General features: G+C 39.4%; 1 protein-coding gene across 1 annotated transcript in view; it reads left to right on the top strand.

Moving 5' to 3' along the window:
* ABHD17C (abhydrolase domain containing 17C, depalmitoylase) overlaps positions 1–21,927 on the top strand; it is a 28,794-nt gene extending 6,867 nt beyond the window's left edge. The window contains exons 2-3 of the mRNA XM_040077529.2: positions 17,114–17,293; positions 20,413–21,927. Of these exons, the coding sequence (XP_039933463.1) occupies positions 17,114–17,293; positions 20,413–20,632 (400 nt within the window). The 3' untranslated portion in view covers positions 20,633–21,927. The remainder of the gene's footprint in view (positions 1–17,113; positions 17,294–20,412) is intronic.
* Positions 21,928–22,212: the final 285 nt, after the last annotated feature.

Here is a 22,212-nt window from a genome sequence, read left to right as displayed (position 1 = left end):
CGAAGTGCCGGGCTAAGTTTACACTAGTTCATTACTTGTGAACATCAGTAAAAAGAACAAGAAAAAAAATGTATCAGTGCTATCCAGGACAGTAGATAGCTGTGGGAATGGATAGGTGGAAACCATTTCGGGGTATGCAAGTGGTTATCTGCCAGCAGCTGGCTTTGTGAGAAAAACTGACAGTCAGCAAATGGATATTTCTGTTTCCACACTGAATGAAGAAAACAGGTCCTTTTCAGTTTTCTGGGGTTTTTCAGTCCTGTGATGTTTCCTCATGTGGAGATAGACTAGTACCAGAGCAGTACCAAATATTGGCTGTTTGGAGCCTGACTGCTGAGACTAAGGTCTGAATTTCCTGTTTCCTTTTACTGTGATGTGCCAGTGTGATAGATACTAACTTTTCATCCCCACCCCAAACCCACTTTTTAAGTTCCACAGTTGTATTCTCCTTTTAAAGCCAACAGTCTCAAGATTATGCAGCACTAGTAAAGAAAATAAACAAATAACATAAGGGTTTGGGTTTTTTTCCAAAGCTGATAATAAATTTAATGAATAACTAAGAATCCTTTCTGCCCTCCTTCACAGATGTAAATCGATTGCAAGGCTGCCTTGGAAGCCGTTGAAATGAGTCATAAAACAAGGTGCAGATGTGTTGTACCTAACACGCTTGTATACACTCAGGCTTGGTTTTGCCAAGTAGCACCTAAGAAGATCAGAAATCTTTTCCTGTGGATTAGGAGGTAGCTTCAGTTGTCACTGAACTTGAGGTGAATTAAAGCCACCTGTGTACAAGATGAAGGGTTCTTTGTGTTTTCCTGAATCCAGGAAAAAAAAATCTTTTTAAAATTTCTGAATGCTGGCGGCTCTTAGGTGTCTGAAATGAAGTGATTAAGGATTGGCTTTTGTCTGACTCTTAAAGCTTAGGTTTGTATGGCCCAAAATACAAAACCAAACCAACTGATAGGCAGTATCTCCCTGTATCTCCTGTGTTAGCTGGTGGTGGATAATTGAGATTGCTGCAGACAAGCACTGGTGAATTGAATAAGCAGTTGCAGTGACCCATTTGCTACTGCTTCATCTTGACTGCCCTGCTTTCCAGTTTTTAGATGAATGACTTACACTGGTCTTGCATGCTCAGCCTGGCATCTGATGATGGAGCTCAATTTCATTCCTGACTAAAACTGAGTGTTTTGTTGGCAGTGGTGTTTTTTCAGTGTGTCGGGTTTTGGGAGCATTGGGAAATGTGAGATTGTAAACCCAGGAAATGCTGTATGAACACAGTGGAATAAAGATGCTTTTAACAGAAGGCTAGGAATGTAGAATGGGATGGATGAATAGTGCACAGTGTCAGCTTAAGGACAGAGGAACATCTTTGCATTCTTTATTCCCAGGGCTAATTTGAGAAAAATGGGTTACTGTTATTGCACATTAAGCTCTGCTGCCCGCAAACAATCACAGAAAGGTGCAGGCATAGGTCAGTTGTATAATGACAGAATTATACTGGCATCATCTGTATCCATATCTTTATATTTTTAACCACTTTGTTAGCTTTGCAGAACAAAGGGTCTCCTGTTAGAATTAAGTATTGTGGTTGGATTCGCTGACTATAAGACCAAACAATACAAAGGCACAGAATTGGCTAAACAGCAGGATTTGGCTCAATGTCCACCCACCTTCCCACCCTTGGTTTCATGTCTCTTGATAAGCACGTGCATGTCTTTGGGAAAATCCCTGTAATCATGAAATAAATCTTAAACCTCTCAACTTTCAAAAAGGGGAATTCCATGTGGGTTAACAAATGAGGAATTTTACTGATGTGGAAGCGATGGTTTTAAGTTAGTATACTTGCCTCAAAGTCTAGAGGGAAAAATTTAAATGAGAGGTAGTCTCAAAGTATTGCCTCTGGTTTTTATTTTGTATTGCAAATTTGTTAAAAGAACTTCACGTATGCTTTTCTGACAGTAATATTATTTATTGGTACAGTCTCTTGAAGTTCTTTCTAGGTGTACTTTCAGGATGAAAATTCTATTTTCAGCTGTTATTTCGGAATTGATTGTCACGTTAGTTTGGGCTATGTTTTTAGGAAGATTAGTGTTGCTGTGCCTTATTTAAAAAGTCTGCTTACATATAGAAATGTTACTTTAAGAACTTGACTCATGAGAGCCTTATTTATCAGCCCAGGCATGCTGCTAAATGAGTGGCATAGCTCAGTGTCTGGCAAGTGACTCTTCTCATGGCATGCAATGCCAGCTAGAAGCTCTAAAATACTCTTTTTTATTATTATCTTTTTACAGGATACTGCCACATTCCTTAAGATCCCAGTATGTTAGACCACTTAATTGTAACTTTGTGCTATGGCATGGCCATTTCTTTCTGTGTGCAGCAGAACAACTGTGGAGTAATGGATAATGGGAGGCAACAAATCTGAAAAGTCTGTGGCCAACTTCAACACGTTTCTCAGGAAAGCACCCTTTAACAGTATAACTTGAGATGTTTCTCCTTTAATAAGGTCATTTGTAATGGGTTTCCTCAGATTGAAGAATCTTTCTAAACATTCCTAACTTTTAGTTAGCTTTGCTATGAATATCCTTACAGAGCTGGAAAAATGGTCTTCAACATAAGCAAAGGAACAAAACCAGCTGGGTTTTTTTCCCAATGTGTGGATAAACTGAGATTAGGTTCAGATTATTTGAGTATTATTCCATGCATCTTAATAGTTCTTTGTAATAAATTAAACAAGACATTTTTTCTTAACTATTACACTATACAATATATTGCTAGCCTTAATAATATACAAACTAAAAAAAGCCAACATTACAAAGTGATCTTCTTTTGAGCACTTTATAAACGAAAATGGTGTATAAAACCATTTATACTTTAAAGGAAAGTTTGAGAAGTTGACTTGCTACCTTAAGCAGTGAACCAGTTTGGGCAGAACTTAATCGTTGTCCCAGCTCTGTATGAATTTGTCTTCCCCAACATCTGATGAATTTGTTTAACTGGGATTTTGGCTGTAGGACAGCTTAGGGGAAGTGGCATCTTTTAAGAAAATGCTCTCGGTTTTGGAGCGTGTTCTCCAGGGCAAATTTACAAAAGTCTTTTCCAACGTGCTATTTGTTATTTAGAACTTCATTTCTCACAAAGGTGTTTGTATGTTTAAGTGTTGTTTTGGATTATTTTTGAAAGAAGTAGCTAAGTTAGTGTAACATTTACTTTGGAGGTGTTCCCTGGACAATTCTTACCTCGAGGCAGCTACTCAAGAGCCAGTCAGTTTCCTCCTTCCGCTAAGACTGAAATGTACCTCAACTTGCATATTTAAATTGTATTACACATTTTGTTTGTAGTATATTTTGTTGAAGCTTCCTCATGCAAAAAGCTTGTCTTTTGCCGGTAAAGCATGGTCTTTAATGTCTGTTAATGTTACAGAAAAAGTTACTGTTTCAGTCTGGGTATCGCATCAAGTTTAACAAACTGTAAAAGTACCAGAGTTGTGGGAAGAGGCGGGGTAATGTTTCAGCTACAGTTTTTGCTATTTTTATGCATAGGGTTTATGAAGGTGTAACCTTTGCTCACACTGGTTAATAAATACATTGGGAGTTAACCATGTGTTGCAGGCAGCACTTTCTGATGCAAGAAGCAGCGCCCTTTCGGGAGTCAGTACAGCTGTTCAAGATGTTAAAGTGGGGTTCTACCTTAAACCTGTCCAGTGTGCCTAAAAGGTTTTGACTTGCTGTATCTCTGCCAGCTTCAAACCTTCTGTTTCTCTGATAGAAACAGAACATAGAAACCCTCTGCCCTCTCCCCTGAACTCTTGCTAGTTATTCATGTAATGTGATGTTCACGTCTAAAGACTGCTGTGCACAGGCCCAGAACAATTAGTTCTTTATCAGCTCTTTGAAATTTGTACTAAAAATCAATCTGATAATGCAGAAATGACTATCTATAAAGGAATTAAAGGAATACAGGCACAAAGTTGGCTTTTAGAAAAAGAAACTGTTCTGATTTGTATTTACATTAATAAAAAATGAAAATGACAGGACATACTTGAAGATAATTTGGATCTGAATTTTTGATAGCTCTTGAAAGATAATATTGTCATAAATCCCAAATGTTCATACAGTTTTGTAGAGAGTGAGTTGGTCATAAAGTCTCCTTGGTTTATTGAGTGCTTTTCTATCCTGAGATGAAGGAATTTGGTGCGAAATATCCCACCCTTCCAGACTGGATGTCCTTCTGTCAAAGCTCGTCTAAGATCTGTAGATCTTTGTGTAGAGCATTGAACAGACACTATTGACACAAATAGGATCTGGCAGCTTCCAGTTATTTCAGGAAATTACTCTTCCCATCCAAAAATCCACTTCAATATTCAGAATATAGAACGTAAAACCTAAGTATCAGGGATATTTCTTACCTGGATATAGTTCTAAATTTGTTGCGTTTCAGCAGCAGGAGAGATTGCACTAAAGATTATTATTCTCTTTGGCTGACTTTCACAATAGTTTTTTTTTTTTCTTTCTTTCTTTTTTTAGTACATTAATTTGCATGTTGGTTTGAAATAAAGGTAACAATGTTAGCTTAAATTTAGCTCATTTAATTACTGGAATTTTGAGGGGCAGAGGAGGATTTAGCAGGCATCGTTTGTTGTCTGTTACTCTGTTTTTCATCCTTCCACTATTCCTAGTGTTTCTGAGCCATATGAACTATGTTCTTTCCTGTTCTTCACTGTAGAACTGGCCAGACTTCCCCCTTAATTTTTTTTTTAAATTCTCATTCCATATTTCTCTTTTTTCCTCTCTCTTGGAAGCTTTATGGTATTAGGAGAAAGGGAAACACTATCCATTGGAACTGTGCAGAGCTAAATAGGAAAAATGTGTGTTGGGGGAGTAAAGAGTAGTAGCTTGTAACTGCAAGTGTCCATGTTGTGAAATGGTGAACTGCAGAAAACCTACATAGCCAAATGCCAGCCTGGGTAGTAATGTAGACATTAATACACTTCTTTTCCAAGCACTGTGCTGTTATCTGCTATTTCAAAAATAGAAACTCCAGCAGTACAAGATTTCTTTATGCTGTGCTGGTTTATTGGGAGGCAGTTAAGTGCCAGTGTGGCATGGACTGGAATTGCTAACATTTTTTCCTGCATAACCAGTTGTTCTGTGGTGATACTGCATGCAGTCAAGTAGGGAGCCCACATGATTTACAAGGGCTGCATCAGAGACAGAGGCAAATAGGGACATGAATAACATCCAGAAGCTGCTTTTCGTCTATCTTTTTTTTTTTTAATTTCTAACATGCAGCTGCAGATCAGTTTCTACCTTTAGCATCAGCTGAAATAATGACCTTAAGTGATTGCATTAACAGTTGTCCTTGATCCACTTCGAGGTACTTCTGCTTTTTGTAGCATAGCTGGTAATTGCTTGGTAAGCATCCTTTTTTGAGAGGAAAGAGTTGACTAGCAAGAAACCTTTCACTTAAGAACTACAAAAGCAGTTGGCCCTGTTAACTAGGTGTGTTGGCAGAAAACGAAGTTCTCCAAGTGTGCTCTTTGATCATTGTTAAAACCCCTTGATTTACACAATCTGGGCAAAATGTCTTTTACTCCATAGACTCTGATCCCGGATAAGACAGCTGGATAAGATGAACAAGTGTATATGACCTGTTTTCAGGACTGAATTTTCCCATGTGAGTTGCAGAAAGTTAGTACTTTTCTAGATGTGCAGATGTAGTCTTCCCATATTTTAGAATAACATTTGTTGCTTTAGGACAGGTTAAGTTTACTGATACATAATGTTTCTACATATCATGAAGTGCGGATATGTTTCTGTAATAAATTACTTTTTTTAGGCTATCTTTTTTTAGTTCCTTAGTGAGCACAAGGCAGGTTTTATAAGCACTTCAGCCAAACAGAAGTACACAGAGGAAACTTCGACTCTGTGCTAAATTTTATTGTACAGAATTCTAGTATTTACTGAGAGAAGGGAAGAGGGATTTAGTCCCTGGGTTTGTGGTGATAAAGGCTGTGGATAGGAAATTTGATTTTTAAGCTCTGAACTAGTTATCTGTGGTCTGCTGTTCTGAAGCATATGGTACTGTTAATCCTGGTGATTGCTATATATTTTTTTAATCATCTTAGGTTTATATTGACTGTTACTGGGGGGTTGAACATTGATTGTGCTAAAAGTTCATTGAAGAAACATGTGCAAGATGAGGATGCTTGGGAAGAAAAAACCAGGAAAAAACACGGAAGTTTTCTTGTCTCTGAAAAGATACTGGATGAATCTTTTCAGGTAATAAATTGCTTTCATGAAATGACTGCCATCTTCTATTTGTCATGTATTATTCTTGGTACTTGCTGGAATATTTAATGAATCCACTTGAAAATGGGTAATTGAGGGAGACAGGAGAGACTCGTCAGGAGAGTTATGTTTCTCTGTAAGGCTGTGAATTCGGCACTTTTTGAAAGCAGATGTTTAAACGTATGCAGATTCACACTGTGACAAAGCTCAGTGCTTTGAGCAAATAAAAAATTTGTATGTTTTCTCTACTTACCATGGGGTGGGGAAAAATAGAGGTTACAGTGTCATTTATCCAAGTAGGATTTTTTCCTATTTATAATTCATGAGACATGTCATTGCAGAGGAGCAGCCTGTTGTTTTGATTCTTAAATCAAAAGAAAATACTGCCTTTCTTCAAGTCTGTGGAAATGATTAGAGTAACTCAGAAACACAAAATGTTTCCAGGGAATTGAAGGAGGACTATCCAAGGGATGGATGACCTCCTGGATAACACAAACCATGACACTTCACTGGGCTTCCCTGTAGAGCCCTTCAGTGTTTGAGATACTGCATTTCTCTGAGAGGAGCTCATTCTTATCTGTTAACTTCGTTCTTCTACAGTGCTTGAGCATATTAATATAAGTCTGTAAAGGAGAGAGAAATCCTACTGCCAGCTGAGTCAGCTTCATACAATGCTGGCTGCTAAAAGACTCGTGTTCTGGGGACAGATGCCTTCATCTGCTATTGATTCTTTTTTAGGAACATTGGACCAATTTGCTGCCATGGATCACTTTTGTATCAGGACCTCTCTACCATTCTTGTTCTCCATCCTGCCTTTCTGCTCTCTCATCTCTTTTCTGTTGGAGACTCAAATCACTGCCTGAGCTACACTAATGCTTCTACATGGAAGAAATGCTGTATCCAGTTTGTCTGCTTGCATTCCTGCAAGGCCTTATCCATTCCAGCTCCTGTGTAATCCTCTTGGACTCCAGCTCTGGTGCTCTGTGGGAGAGACAGCATTCAGATTTGCTGGGGTCTTTGAAGAACAGTGTGAAAATGTCGGCTGTAATAGGATTTTGGATACGAGCACCTGCTGTTTGTGTAGACAGTTCAATTTTTTCTTTGTTCTCCTCTGTTAGGATTATGGAGGTAACACTTAAATCTTTTTTCTTTTTAGCAGCTGGTGTTTTAGACACAGCTACAGTTGTCTGTAAGTGATGTAAGGAAAATGCTGTATCAGCGCCACATATTTCACATTTAATGGCTTGTCAGCTGTATCAAATAATCGTAGCAAAACCAAGTCATTTAATGCTGCTAATATTTGAGAATGTGAAGTTCTTAGTAAAACCTGTAGATGAAATAGCTTTTACTTAAAGACTGAAAGAAAACCAAAATTACAATAAACAGATAAAAGAGCATGGAAAAAGAAGACAAGAATGGAGAAAAGCACAAACAACCAAACCACAAAACAGAAGCCCTTCACACAAAAGGAAATATTCTGAACTCAAAGAATGGTAGGGTTCATTTACTGAGCAGTTCAAGGGCCAAGATCTATAGATATCAGTTTCTGAGTGCTCTGCTTTGATTTTTTTTTAATCACCTAATCTTCCAAATATTGGTCTCCAGAGTATTAATTCCAGTGTGAACAAACCATTTAATGCTACTACAGCATCCAGGCGACTAACTGCCTTCAGCCAAATTTGCAGATATACTTCTAGTTTAAGATCCTTAGGTCAGGAATACCCTTTTTTATGAAGTTACAATGTGACTAACCAGCTGTGCAAACCTTCTGGTGAGGTGTTTTTGGTGAGCTTTGCAGTTTGATCCATTACGGTGTAGGTTAGTCTTGTTTCATTCTACAGTGATAGGTATTTTCAGATACCACAGCCTGATATATTGAAAGAAGACTTAACTGGAGCCATTTCTTTTTGTCCTGACTGTCCTGGTTTGTGCACTGGAGCAGTTATTCCCTGCTTCGTGGGCAGCTGGGCTGTAGCTGGTGGAGGGGGAGAAATGTCGGAAAGGGGTGGAACAGGCAGCAGCTCTGGTGGAAAGCCACTGTGCTCCTCCCATGAATAATCCCAGCTCATGAGTCAGAGGTTTAAGCCTTGCATAGGTGCAGCTCATGGCAATTAGTGCCACAGCAGGGTGGCCTCACCTCAGCGTGGTGCTTTAGGTGTGTAGGGTAAGGGAAATACATGCAGAAGTTGGTGTTTGACGTGAGGAGTCCTGGCAAGAGCGGTGCTCGAGACAGGTGTCAGAGGGGCTTCAATGAACAGATGGAAATACTAGAAGAAGAGGACAGTGCTCCTGAACAAAAATGCTTTGACAACTGTGAAAGAACTGCAAGATTCTTTCCTCCAGGCTTGTAAACCCTCAGTTACCCGGTGCTGAGCCAAGGCTGGTGAGGAGGGTTATGTGAAGGGCTTGGGAGGTGAGCCAAAATGCATTGGCTCACTGTGAAATTTCAGCCTCAGGAATAATGCAAGGCTCTCCAATTTGGAAGTAGTTGAAATCGAAGAAATAGCTATGAAAGCACAAAACCTGTGGGAATGTGTAACCGGTATTAATATTTGCACTCAGGTTTGCTTAATGTCTCCTAGGGAGTCAATTTCTATGTTAGTTGACATACACTGTTATAACTGAAGTCTTTACACTCAAAGATAATGTGTTAATGTACATGGTTATCATCAGATCTTTCTTGTTTTTCATAACAACCCTTACCAGGTGCACAATTTTAGGGAGCAGTTTACCTTATTTTTCAGGTTTTGAGTGTAGGATGCCCAAAAGTGCAGCGTTTTTGCAACAGTAAAAAGATGGTTGAAGTTTTAATGTCACATCAAGTGTTGTGAGGAGTACATTTATCTATCTTAGCTCTGTTGTATTAGAGCATAGGGTATGTGTGCAGTTGAAGTAAAAATACTCCAGCAGGAGGGAGATCAGATAGACACTGAGGGTGAAGATAATGGATTCCTTCAGAAGATACTGTAGACTGAGCTGCTCTGTGAAAGTAGCTGAATTTTTTCTGCTGTCTCTATTTAAATGTACCTGAGAGAATGACTGTATAGGTTTTGTACACTGCTTGCAGTAAAGAGTATATACTAGAAGTATCTGACTAAGTATTTGTGAATTATTGATGCTGTGGTAATAAAGATAGTGCTCAGTGGCCAGCAAAAGTTTTCAGTCTTCTGTATTCCAGGTTTATTTGCTACAGAGCATCTTAATTAAATGCAAAATACTTCATGAAAGTTAACTCCAGTGCTCTATCTTTAAAATAACTGAAGTAAAAAATTATTTTATATGTCATTTACTTGTTGTGTCTTGGGATTAAATGGTGTGAATCGAGATTGGTCTAAGAAAGCACTTTGAAAGAAGCAGGAAACTATGATGAATAGAGAGCTCCTATGTTTGTTCAAATTAAAAACTATAATCTTGTGCCAGTGCTGGCTGCAGAACCCCAGCTGATTTTTAAGGGTGCTAAAGCAAAGAAAGTTGGGGGCAGTGGGAATTATGTTTGAATATATCTGTGTGTTTAGGTCCTATTTCCATTAGTTTCTTGTATTTCAACTTACAATGGGTTTGGTTTGTCTTTGCCCCTATGATTAGAGAAATAAAACAACGCCCCAACATTTAGAGGTGGTTATTTAGGAATTGATTTAGGAAGGTGCTCACTCCCTGTCATTGCATGAGCGTGCACTGAGTTTGGAGTGTTATTCTCCTTTTGTCGTGAAGCAGTGGAATGGTGAAGGTAGGGGTTCAACAGATGGCTGAGCCACATCATTTCAGGATTTCTTGGATGTTTTACAAGAGTCCTTTTTGCTTGTTAGTGGCCTTCTTGCATTCACTCAATATGAAAGAAATAATGCTTGTGGGGGCCAAGTTATTCTATTACATCAGCATGCCTGTGGCACAAGTTCCTGCTTAAATTTCAGTGCACATTTAATGAAAATTCTATTTCCTGCTTCCCTGCTATCTAGGGAAATAAAAACCCAAACAACCAACCAAATTAAAAAAAAAAAACCAACACCAAACCAACAAACCCTCAGTCAGAACAGAAGCAACTGTTCCAAATCTGTTTTTTGTTTATACATAAAACTGCTAGTTCGTGTGGTAGACAAATGAGCAATCTATCATAAACCAAACACCCAAATCAGTGTCCTTGGTTATTGTGGTGGAAAAAAGTTATGTTAAAAATACAGCTGAGTCCTCAATACAAGAGAAAACAGAGGTTTTACTTTTTAGTTCCTTGAAAACATAAATAGATCTGCAAACACAGATTGCCTATTTTTTGCCTGGGGGAAAAGGAACTTCCTTGTAATGATGAAGCTGGAGGGGGGGAAAGGAGGGGAGTGGATTTACTGTTCAAGAGCACTTGGCTTGCTCTGAGTCATGAGCAGTTTTACTTTAGTCAGAGAAGGTGTTTCCCACTTTGAAATATGACAACTTCAGGAGCCTACGAGGCAGATGAACAAAAGGTGACTTAAGGCTGTATTTCAAAAAGGAACAATTTTTAGACAAACTGGTATTATTTGGATTTAAAAAAAAAGTCATCCAGCTGTCACCCCAAAGCCACTCAGTGCAGATTAGCACAATTCAGTTAATTTAAAATGTAATCTCATTACAGCTTGTAGTAGAGAATGCCCTGAAATACCATTTAGCTTTACCTATCGTGGTTGTTCAGGGCAAACTTGCAGTGGCTTCACTACTCAGCCAGTGTGTATATCCCTGCTTTTGTCATGAGCTCTCCAGTGATACTCAATATCCTTGTCAGGACCTGGTTGAACTGTGAGCACAGTTCTCAGTGTTTGGTGACAGATCGCTGATTGTCACAGACAGTAATCAAGAACCAGTTGCAGTGATTTCATGCTTTGGTATAATTAAGTTACTGCAGGGCAAATCATCGTCCTCAGAAGCGCCTAGAAGTTGCTTTCACTTGATCCATTTATTATTGATATGCAAAGAGGAGCTGGTACATCACTGGATTAGTGCTGCAGTCACAGAGTCCAGCAAGCCTGTAGGGGTGTGATATTTGGTAATAACTTCCAAAATTGCCTGTGAGAGGGCATTTTCAAGAGTCATAGGTTCGTTCTGTAATTCCACTATCAGCTTATATTGGTTAGCACTGGAGTTTCTCCATACCATAATCAAATTACTCTCTGGTGTGGTAGTAAAAGTAATAGTGATATAAAACTGTGGTGGAGTCCTTGATTAAATTTCTCTGTCATTTAAATTATTTTGAGAGTGAACACATTTGTGGAATTACTTGTCTGCTCCTGTGGCAGTGTGTTGGGACACATGCCAGAAAAATTGGTCTCTCCCTTTTGCAGCTTCATAAACCAGAGTACAGCCCATTTTTGGCTCTTAGCTGCATGAAAATGTGAAGTGAAATAGAATGTGGTGTACCTGAACTTGAATTGCATAGTACTTGTAGGCCTTTAGAGGAAGAAGGTAGAGAAGGAGGAAATCTCATGATTTAAGGAGTCAGTGTCAGTAAAATTGTGCGGAATTTTAGACCTATGTTTGCGTGAATTCAAGGAAACTGGAGAAACTGGCACAGGGATACTTTTTGTGTGCCAGGGTTTGTGAATCTTGAAATCTGATTTTTCTCATTTGGCAGTTGTTATGGTTAACTTAAAAAATTCTTAATCTAATGCCTTCCTCTCAATTTAATGTTGGCATTTAGACTAAAAATCTGCTGTAATTTCTCTGATATTTTGGAGTGGTACTTGCTGAAGCACAATGCAAAGTTCAGTGTTTTGTTCTGATATTGTAAATTTCTTGCAAAAATCACTATTGACTAAGTGGCTAGTGTTGATTTATTTTAATGTAAGAGTCACACAACATAAAATCAAACTCAATATATGCAATCTGCATGTGTGACTTAGTTGAGGATTTTTGTTTTTCTTTCTACCTCCAAAAAAATAGATTTTTAGATTCATGCAGGATTAAATAGCCACTTATTTCTGAAAATGTATGTGGATATTTTGTGGAAGTGTATAATGATGCTAGAGAACACCTAACTGTGTTTTTTTAAAAGTGATCTAAATTTCTCTGGATTATTAAACTTAGAGATAATGCATTTTGAAAAGGTAATAAATAGTATTTTGTGACAAATGGGTTTGTGTAAACAGAAGGAAGCAGAATGAAGAGCTGAGCACATGTATGTTCTAGTAAAGGTACTCTAGAAATCACTATTTCCTCCAAATTGGGTCATGATTTGTGTTATTCCTGATGTGTGCTGGGTTTTCTTTGTGTCTTGAAAATGATTTATTTCATTGGTGTTTGCTGGAGATGGGAGTGCCCAGTTTCAGACTCAGTCCCCTTGTGAGAATGCAGGAGCTGGTTACCTCACTTTCCTGGCCGTGGAAATTTATGTGCTTTATGTGTTGTAAGGAAGAACTCGCCCATCAGCCCCTGCCTTAGTTTAGTGGCAGTCAAACACCAAGTCTCCACAGCCTTATGGAGTTTGGGGTTTGTGCCATCAAAGTACTTTGCATAGACAGTTTCTGAGAAATAATTTATTGCTGTTCCTGTATACAGGCTGCTCTCTGTTCAGGTAAGGGATAATGGGACAGCAAATATTGTAAAAATCCAAGCCGAAAATACAAGGTGAGGTTAACTTCATGGATTCAGCAAGCCTGAAAAAGGCCTTGTTAATGAATATGTATTTGGCACTTTTGAGGACTGGCAGCTTTGGCCATGAACATTGCAGGAGTTCATCTGTGACACGTCTGGGGTCCCACAGCAGCACTCCACTGAGCAAGGAGAGAGTAAAAATACCAGCGGTAAACTTTCCAGCTCTGTGGCTCAAAGCTGGAGCCTTGAGGGAAGGAGGGATTCGGTGTCTAAGTCTCATAATTAAAGATGCTTTGAGATAATACATAGTGTGCACACAGCTCTGTCATCCAGGAAGTCTGGGGTACTTTGCATGGCAGTCGAGATGCCATGGTCGGTGTTGTGTGAGGAAGCAGGAGGGACATGGCCCAAGCCACAGCCCTACAGCCCAGCTGGGGAACCAGAAGTGTCTCATGCTCCTTTGCTGTGCTCTCTTCCCAGTCTCCTGTATCCCACTGATCTGCTGGCATCACTGAGGTCTCTTATTACTCTGAAGGAATAAGTAGAGGAGTCAGGGGTGTGGATTCTTAATAATCAGCTTCTGTGCACGTAGTTCATGCTGGTGTGGGGCGACCAGAATTACTGGTAAACCCCATTTGTATTTACTGAGGCAGTAACACAGGGAAAAAACCAACAACAAACCAAACTACTTTTATTATAAGCTGTGGGGGGGTGTTTGGGGGCTTTAGCTGGACCTGGCTGGAAGCTCTAGGTACAGAGAGCTGTACTGCTTGTGAAGGTTGTGGGGGTTTTTTCTCCATGCACAAATGAAACGTGTAAGCCACACTGTGTGCTTGTGCGTTATTGAGACTGGAATAGGCTGGAGAACTTTGAGCTTTGCCACCTGTGTTTATGGATAAGGGAGAGCTGAAATGCTTGCATCATTTATACAGCAGTACCTGCAGTTCTCAGTAATGGAGTTCCCTTTGGGAAAAAAAGCACGCCTGTCCTTTTTTCTTCTCTTTTTTTCCCCCTTTGTCAAAGCAGAGTTTGCATATGGCCATGGTAACTGAGTCGTTTCCTGCTTTGGCTTTGCTGAAGGCTGGTTTCCACATTGCTGTCTTGCCCTGTTTGTTTAGAACTCTCTGATGGGTCTCCACAGGAGAAGTGCCCAAGCATATCCAGAAATTTTACTTGGCTCTCCTGCTCCAACGGATGGAGCTCTGTTTCCACAGAGACCAAAGCTTGTGTGTTTCAAGGAAGTTATTTTTAGGAGCTGCTGTTTAGCTGGTGGAAAGACTTTCTTCCTTAATAGGAGAGCAGACTGTAACAGGATTCCTCTTTTTCCAGAGTGCCTTTTGCCTTTTCCTACCATGTTCTTTCCCTTTTTCTGTGTCACCCAGTTTCCCTTTCATTGCCGCCTTCTTGCTCATGTCTGCTCTTCCCCCCTTCTCTTTCACTTTCTGTGTCACTGCTCCGGTTGTGCACGGATCTAATACAAGGAAGTTTGCAGAGAGTGAGGGAGGGACCCAGCCTCTGCTTTAAGAATGTTGTGTTTTAAAGATGAAGCCCTCAGGTGGGTTTGTACCTGGGCTGAGTCACCACTGGGCAGTGTTTGTGAGGATGCAGAGGATCACGGAGCCAAGCCCTGGCCCTCAGCTCTGAGGACCTTGCACAGCTCAGTTATTCACGGCCTTGGCTCGTGAGTTGTCCTGTGTCCTTTGGCCTCATGATAAATAAATATTACATGTAGCTGTTTCTGCTGATGTTTGCGGTAAGCTCGATGTCTCGCTTGCTGAGTGATGACCTAATGGTAAAGGGCTTAAAAAGATAAATCTGTTACAGTAACAACTTCTGTCTTGAAAAGGGGAACTGCCCCTAAATAAAACAGCCCCAGAGATTCTTTTAGTTGTCAGTCAGTAGGAATGTAAGCAGAAAAGACATTTGCTCTAATGATAGGCTAACAGTGCACTAACTCAGTGTTCTAATACCTTTTTACAATTATTCATTTTGTCCGGATTGTCACATTTCCTTTCTGTTGCATACTGAATAGCTGTAGTGAAGAAGGGCTTCTTTAAGTTTAGATGTATCTCTGGGCTTTTTAAATGATGCTATAGACTGTATTTGACTTTACCTGGCATACTGTGAAACAGATTTTTCTCTAGGGTTGAGTAGGGAGGGAGTACCTATTGCCACAACAGCAAGGTACTCCCCTTACAATATGAAATGTTTTCAGAAACAAAATAGCAGCAAAAAGAGTGAGTCTAAAGCAGATCAGTGTTGGAGAAAATTGCCATACTAAGGCAATTGGATGTGTTGAATTCTCTTGCCACCCTATGCCATCCTGTTATCCTGTGATTCTCATTCAAACATCTGTTTCCACATTCTGCTTATATTGTAAACCTTTTAGATAGGAAACTTCGCATTTATCATGATACCAGTTCAGGATGGCATTGCAAAACCCACCAGCATTAATATCATTCCATGCCCACTGAAATATCGTGTTGGTGATCACATTCCAGTCCTGCTTTCTTGTATATCCCTGATGCTGATGCATTTCTGCCTGTCTTTAATATGATGCAGCAGCTGGCAGATGGGCTGGATGCATGTGGTGCCTTTGGGGTGCATGCCTCCAGCCCTCCCCACCCAGCAGCTGGAACGAAGCCTGTGATGGCAAGACTTTGTTCCAAGGCCCTGTTAACTGAGTCAACCGAGCCCTGCTGTGTGCTGGACCATATCTAACACTAAGGGAGAAAGAAAATCTGCTAAAAGAGCTGCACAACATCTCTTTAAAAACATCAGGCTGTGGCTGTGGTGACAGACCGCCAGCATCAGCTGCTGCTTGGTTACCAAGAGGATACAATTTTACTCCTGAGAGATATTTTTATACAGTTGCTTATTCATATAACAGTAGATGCCAAAAGAACCCTTATGCTCAGCAGTATAAAAATATTAAGAAAATTTCAGTTTCACAGAGGCTACAATCCAGTCTAGTTATACTTCATCGTGAAACGAGGCAATCTTGACAGCCTGTAATTGGACAATTAGTACTGGATTATTCTTAATTTTAATTATTAATTGATCTCTCTTCTATTGTAATTATCTTTTTTGGCACATACCAAATAATTTAGCTGCTTGGAAGTCGAGTACTCTCCAGGCCTGCTATACATCTTGGAAGCCGCTTTGCAAAAGGAGCTTGAAACCTTCCAGGTGTACATGGGGCATATCCTGAACTTCAGGGTTTGCTTTTCATTGTCACAGCAGTGACCACAGGACTGTAGATGGTGTAAACTGTCAAAAAGACATGTTTTACACAAATTATTTTCTACTAGAAATGTGTTCTCTTCTGTATTCCATTATACAGCTTGCCATGGGAGGTGAAGTTTACAGAGAGAAATCTTCTGGGTAAATACTTTATAATTGAGTAACAGCTTTGATTTGCAGCTTCCCTAACAAGTTCTGGTGGCCAAATATTCTTCACTTCTTCCTCTCCACTGTCACATCCTCCTGTGCCCCTTCCAAATTCCTTTCTATTTTGCATACATTAAACGAAAATGGAATTGGTCTCATTCTCAGCTTTTTTTGCAGTGTGAAGCAGCACCCAGGCTGGGACAGTTTAATAGACTGGATGGGAATATTGAGGAGTCATCCAGGGCTCACTATGAACCCTGCATTTTATGGAATTTTTATAGTTACAAAATAACCTTGACATGTTTTAAGCTGGCATAGGAAAATGAGGAGTATTTTGTACTGATCAGTAACTGGAAAATGAGTAGACCTGTTGTCTTTGCTGTCACTAATGAGACAGTTTTATCTCCTTATTCCAACTGCATGGAATTAAAGGTGGTCAGCGGAGAAACTGTCTTGTTTAATGGTGGTGGAAGAGCTGTTAGCCTCTAGGGCATCCAGTTGAAATTCCTGAGAGTGACTCTGGATAGGGGAGAAGTCTCATAATATGCTGTGCTGTGGAGTGAAAAGACAAGAGCTGTTCCTGAAAAAGGTGAAGATTAATGACCAAACTGCCACTCCTTCATTGAGGATAGCTCTCTTCAGCCTGTGTGATATTTGAGTTGTTTACTTTGCTGGACTGTTTCAAAATTTAAACTTGTAAGTTCATGTCTCCTAGGAAGAGATTTTTAAGACCCGCTACAGATAAGGAGGGGTGCTTTGGGTTTTACCCCCTCTGCTTTTGTTGGTTTGGTTTCTGCATCTGTGATGTGCAATTGATGTGAAATGTGTTCTGTTTTGTTTTTTTTGTTTTAAAGGGATCTTTCTTTTCTCTGCAGGTATGGTGTCAGTCCTGAAAACATTATCCTGTATGGTCAGAGCATTGGTACTGTCCCTACAGTAGACCTGGCATCTCGGTACGAGTGTGCAGCTGTGATCCTCCATTCTCCCCTGATGTCTGGATTACGGGTAGCTTTTCCTGACACCAGGAAAACCTATTGCTTTGATGCTTTCCCAAGGTATGTATCACTGCTGCAAGGGGGCTTTCTATACTCACCATGCTCTATAGGTGTTTCAAAGGGACTGGTGATGTGAGTAGATACCAAGATTTGTTCCTCCCTGGTGGGGATCTTGTAGAAACCTGATTTTGTGACCAAAGCAAAGTCCCTGCCCCATCTTTTAGGAGTTATTAAGCTTGTTTTAAGAAGCTCTGGAGAACTATGTACAACTGTTTATAGGATAAAACATTTGCTTTTATAGTCTAGTTTTCACCAGAAAAACAATTGCAACAGACCTGGAGTACCCAAATATTTGGGAATGGTAGAGGTCATGGGTATTCTAGGAATCTTTTAGAACTTCTCATTTGATCCAGTTTAAGTTATGAAAGAATATGAGAGGAGAAGCCAGTCTGTCTATAGCAGGGCAGGAGGTGAAGCACAGGTAAAAAGCTTAGTGGTCCATGGAAGGGAGAAGACAAAACAGACACTCACTGAAGTCTTGGTCAAAACTTGACTTAACTTCAGAAAGTCATGCTTGTGGTACATAAAGTAAGGAATAGTCATTGCATTTCTTATTTTTGTTTTATTTTGGTTACAACAGATTAAAATTAACAGCTGTGGGAGGCCATAGGTATAAATCCCTATGCCAGAACAGCTAGAAGGGATGGTGATGAAGTAATAGTGGCTCTCACAGTCCCCATGTTTAGAATCCTTTCAAGTAGATTATTAGTTAATTAATTAACTTGTTGGAGGTGCAGACTGAATTTGAAACACTTATACTCCAGCTCATTCATCATCCTCAAACCTGAAATCCAATATTTACAAATGCTTCTGCAAGAGAGGAAAAAACAAAGCCTTAAACACAGTTCTGATTACAGAAGTAACAGTGATTAGCTGTTACCAGCCAAATCAAATAACAGTTTTAAAAAGAAAAGTAGGAAGGGGAACAGTGACAGCAGATGTGCTGTAGCACTTGAGGATTTTGTTCTTGCCCTACTGAGCTGTGCATTGCTGTCAGTCCGACGTCCCTGGTACTGGGAGCAGTGCAAATAAACAGCAGTGCACTTTATGAATGTATGCAGCTCAACTGTCTGTCTTCACAGTGGGAAACAAAATAGTTCTGTGTGCACCTACAGTGAGTTGCTATTATGTGCAATTTATGTGGGGACTCCATGAGATTTGGTCTCTGTAGATTTTTCTAGCTGCAGAGCTGTGTGGCTGAGAATACTAAGTAAGGCCAATATGCAGTTTAAATACTGCTTTATGAGTCGCTGAGTTGGCAATGGGACGCCTTCCAATTCTCTGCAAAATATAAATATTATTTGGCTTAATGGTCTGTGAATATATGTGAAAAAAGATTGTTTTATTATATGAATACTGAAGTGAAAGGGGTTTCCTACAATAAATGAGAGCTTAGTGTCTAGCCACAAAAATTATGCATAAACATCTCTGTAGCTGTATGTAGCTGATAGGCCTATTACACCAGACCTTTCATGGGCTTAAAACTTGGGTTTATATAGCATATTGATTAACAAGTATTTACATTTGGCCATGATACTAATTTTAGGATGAAAATTATGGGGAAAAACAAAATTTGAATGATTCTGATGTCTCTTTTTTGTTGGGATTGGTTTTTTTAATTCAGCATAGTTGCACACAGCTCAGGAAAAGTGAAGTAAGGATGCATTTAAATTTTAAATAGTACCTTAAATGGCATGAAACCTGAAGGGGTTTTTGAGAGGTATAGAGACAGAGACAGAATTGTGTTTACACTCAGCTGTTCACTGGAATACCATTGGCAGTTCTCTAGAATACTAAATGCTGAGGTTTGTAAGTGTGAGGCTTAATGCTTCAGTTTACATCTTTTTAGTTAACTTGATATTTCTATAAAACTTTTTTGAACCTGTTTTTAAGTCAGGGTATGCTGGGCATCTGTATTTTTTAAATAATTTTAAGTTGTCTTGATCATTTTGTAAAATCAATGGTCATGCCAAAATTGCATGCCTTCTTGTTCTTCAGGAGCAGGAAAATCCAGACACCTTTTATTAGCTACCATAAAGAAATAGATTTGTCCTCCCATAAAACTGAGTAGTACCGGCACTCATTTTTCCACATTCCTCCATTTGTTGATGGAAGTGGAGCTGGTAGGAAGCTGGGAGTTCATTAGCACATGGTGTCTCTAACACAGATTTGGAATCGTTGGTAACTACCAGCATGAAATGGCTGTCTGGAAATAAAAGCTGGGGCCTGTGTGAGGAGAGTCAGAGAAAGTTCTGTTCACTGCTTGCAAGTTCATGTGCTACCAGCATGCTTCATAATTGGGGTTTTCTGGCCTGACCCCTTAGGTGGGAAGGTGCCTTTGTCACTCTTCCCTTCCCTCAGAACCCATTTTCCTATGACAGGTAGTCTCAAGCTCTATTGGTCTGCTAAAAGTACCTGGACAAAAGGAAAAATATTGCTCTAAGGCCTCTTTGCAGTCACAGCTGGCAAAGAGGCTGGTTACATAAAGTAAAATCCTGTGTGATTTCTGTGGTTTGCAGTTAAATATCCCTGTGTAATGCTCTTCTCCCACACTTTATTTCATTTTTTGAATTTAAACAATCAGTACTTAAAACAGATTGTTTTCCTTTAGGTGAATCTGCCTATTTGGGGGGTTTAAAGACAGGTTCAAGCTCCATGAGCTAAGGCTTTTTGTTGTTGTTGTTAATGAAATCTTATGACTGGAAGGTAGTTAATTAGTTCCCAAGCTGTTAAATTGGAAGGTGATAATGTCATGCGAGAAGGGTCCATGCTTGCAGAATGTCCCGTGGATTCTTTGCCTCACAGTGCTTTGTGTGATAGATACAGTCACTGTTTTGGTGGGGTTTTTTGGGTGCCAAACTTCATTTGCATGCTGCCCACTCAAACTTGTTGTTAGCACTGGTGGGATGGTGGTGATGGCAGTGCAGGCTCCTTTTTCACACGTGTGCTTTGGGAATGAGCCTTGTCCCATATCACTTGTGCACAATTCCAATGGTCTGCAGCCATTTAAAAACATGCACTGGTAACTGGGTTGTGTGTCAACAGTTAAGCTTGCTTTCTCTAATAATGTCAAACTGAAAGCCCCAAACTGAGCTGTGTCTTTCTTTTCCTTCCCCCAGCATTGACAAGATCTCTAAAGTGACCTCTCCTGTGCTGGTCATCCATGGTACCGAAGATGAGGTGATCGATTTCTCCCATGGCCTGGCCATGTACGAGCGATGTCCACGAGCAGTGGAGCCCCTCTGGGTGGAAGGGGCTGGGCATAATGACATAGAGCTTTATGCACAGTACTTAGAGAGACTAAAACAGTTCATATCTCATGAACTTCCCAACTCCTGAAGAAGCCTACCTGATTTTACCTCAGTTACTGTGAACGGAAGAAATTACCTGGTTTTGCACATGCTTTAACTGGATAGCTGTAATAGCTTTATACTATGAAGAAATACCCTGTCTTGAGGGTGTTCTAATCAAACATCTGATGAAATTTGTCTTTTCTATCTGGAAATGATTCTACTAATGCACACAAATATGGTCAACTACTGTAATTCCAACAATTTTTAGCTTCATTGCCCTGAAGGAAGTGGGAATCCTAGCTGCTTATGGGGACACTTTTTACCTAGTGCTGTATTAATCGAAGATCAGTTTTCTCTGTCTCACTTCAGATCATTTATAATTCTGTCCTGCAAAGACTTTTTCCCCACTGTGTTCTCAGAGTGGAGAACACAACTGTTATGAGCTACAGCTTGTTCAGAACAATCATGGGTTCAATCTAAGGGAGTACTCGCTGTGAAGTTTCTAGCTGTGGTATTGTAACTGGAAAGTTATTGTGATGAAGTTCCCTCTCCTCCCTTCTAGTGTTCTTTTGTTAACTTACTGATCTTCCCAAGTAAATTATTTAAAAACACTTTTACCTGAAAATAAGCAAACTACTATATGGGGCTAAACTCTGTAACGACCTCTTCATTACTTGTATAAACATAACTGGAATATTCTTAATGGATCTAGGGACAAAACTGCTTTTGTTTAAAAATAAATGTGTAAATTTACTACTAGAAAACTCATTTTAATATTCAGATTGTCTGAATAATAGCCATAACAGACATTTCCTTCTGTAAAGCATTCCTGTAGACTTTTTAAAAGTACTGTACATATTTGAATTTACATTGTGCATAGATTCTTAATTGGTAGTTTTAATTTAAGTCTAGTTACAATAAACTGCAAAATTCTGGTTTGTATATGATTGAATACATTTTGTTAAAATATGTTTTTATCCCTATATTATTTTGCTATTAAAGTTTTATAAAGTTTCCAGGACAAAAAAAAAAAAAAATTTACACATTTATGTTTTGATGAATTATGTAACTAAATTTTCATTGAGCTGATCTTTTTAGTTTAGAGATAATTTGATTCTTTGACACTGGAATCGCACAGATTATGCATCAGAAATGCAAAACACTTAAAAATTGTTACACTACTAGGATAGGTCTAATTTTTCCAAATTTAAAGGCCTTAAATGTACTGTAAGCCTCAGATTGTTGTATAAATTGATCGCGATTGATTGCAGTTTGTGTCCTGTTGCTAGAAAGCAACACAGTGATTGTAATGGAATAAAGGATGCATGGATTAGAGCTTGCTCAAGTTTGGAATCTTATTTGGTGCATAATTTTCATACATGAGGAAAGTGTAAAAACATTACTTGATAGAGTAAGCTGGGTATGTAAATCAAATGTGCAAGAGGTTATGTGTAAATGGTATTCAGCTGGTTCTAAGTAATGAAAAATCACGATTCATTGCCTGGAAGAAATATTGGATCATAGTTGTTATGAATTCCTATAACAGGCCTGCAGTTAATTTTCAGCACTGCAGGTGTGCATTGTCTTTGTTTATTGCCTTGACCCTATTACTGCAAAAGGGGAAAA

This window comes from Hirundo rustica, chromosome 13 (genome assembly GCF_015227805.2).
Source record: "Hirundo rustica isolate bHirRus1 chromosome 13, bHirRus1.pri.v3, whole genome shotgun sequence".
Lineage (NCBI taxonomy): Eukaryota > Metazoa > Chordata > Aves > Passeriformes > Hirundinidae > Hirundo > Hirundo rustica.
Note: the sequence above shows the minus strand (reverse complement) of the source record. Positions and strands in the feature narration are given on the sequence as shown.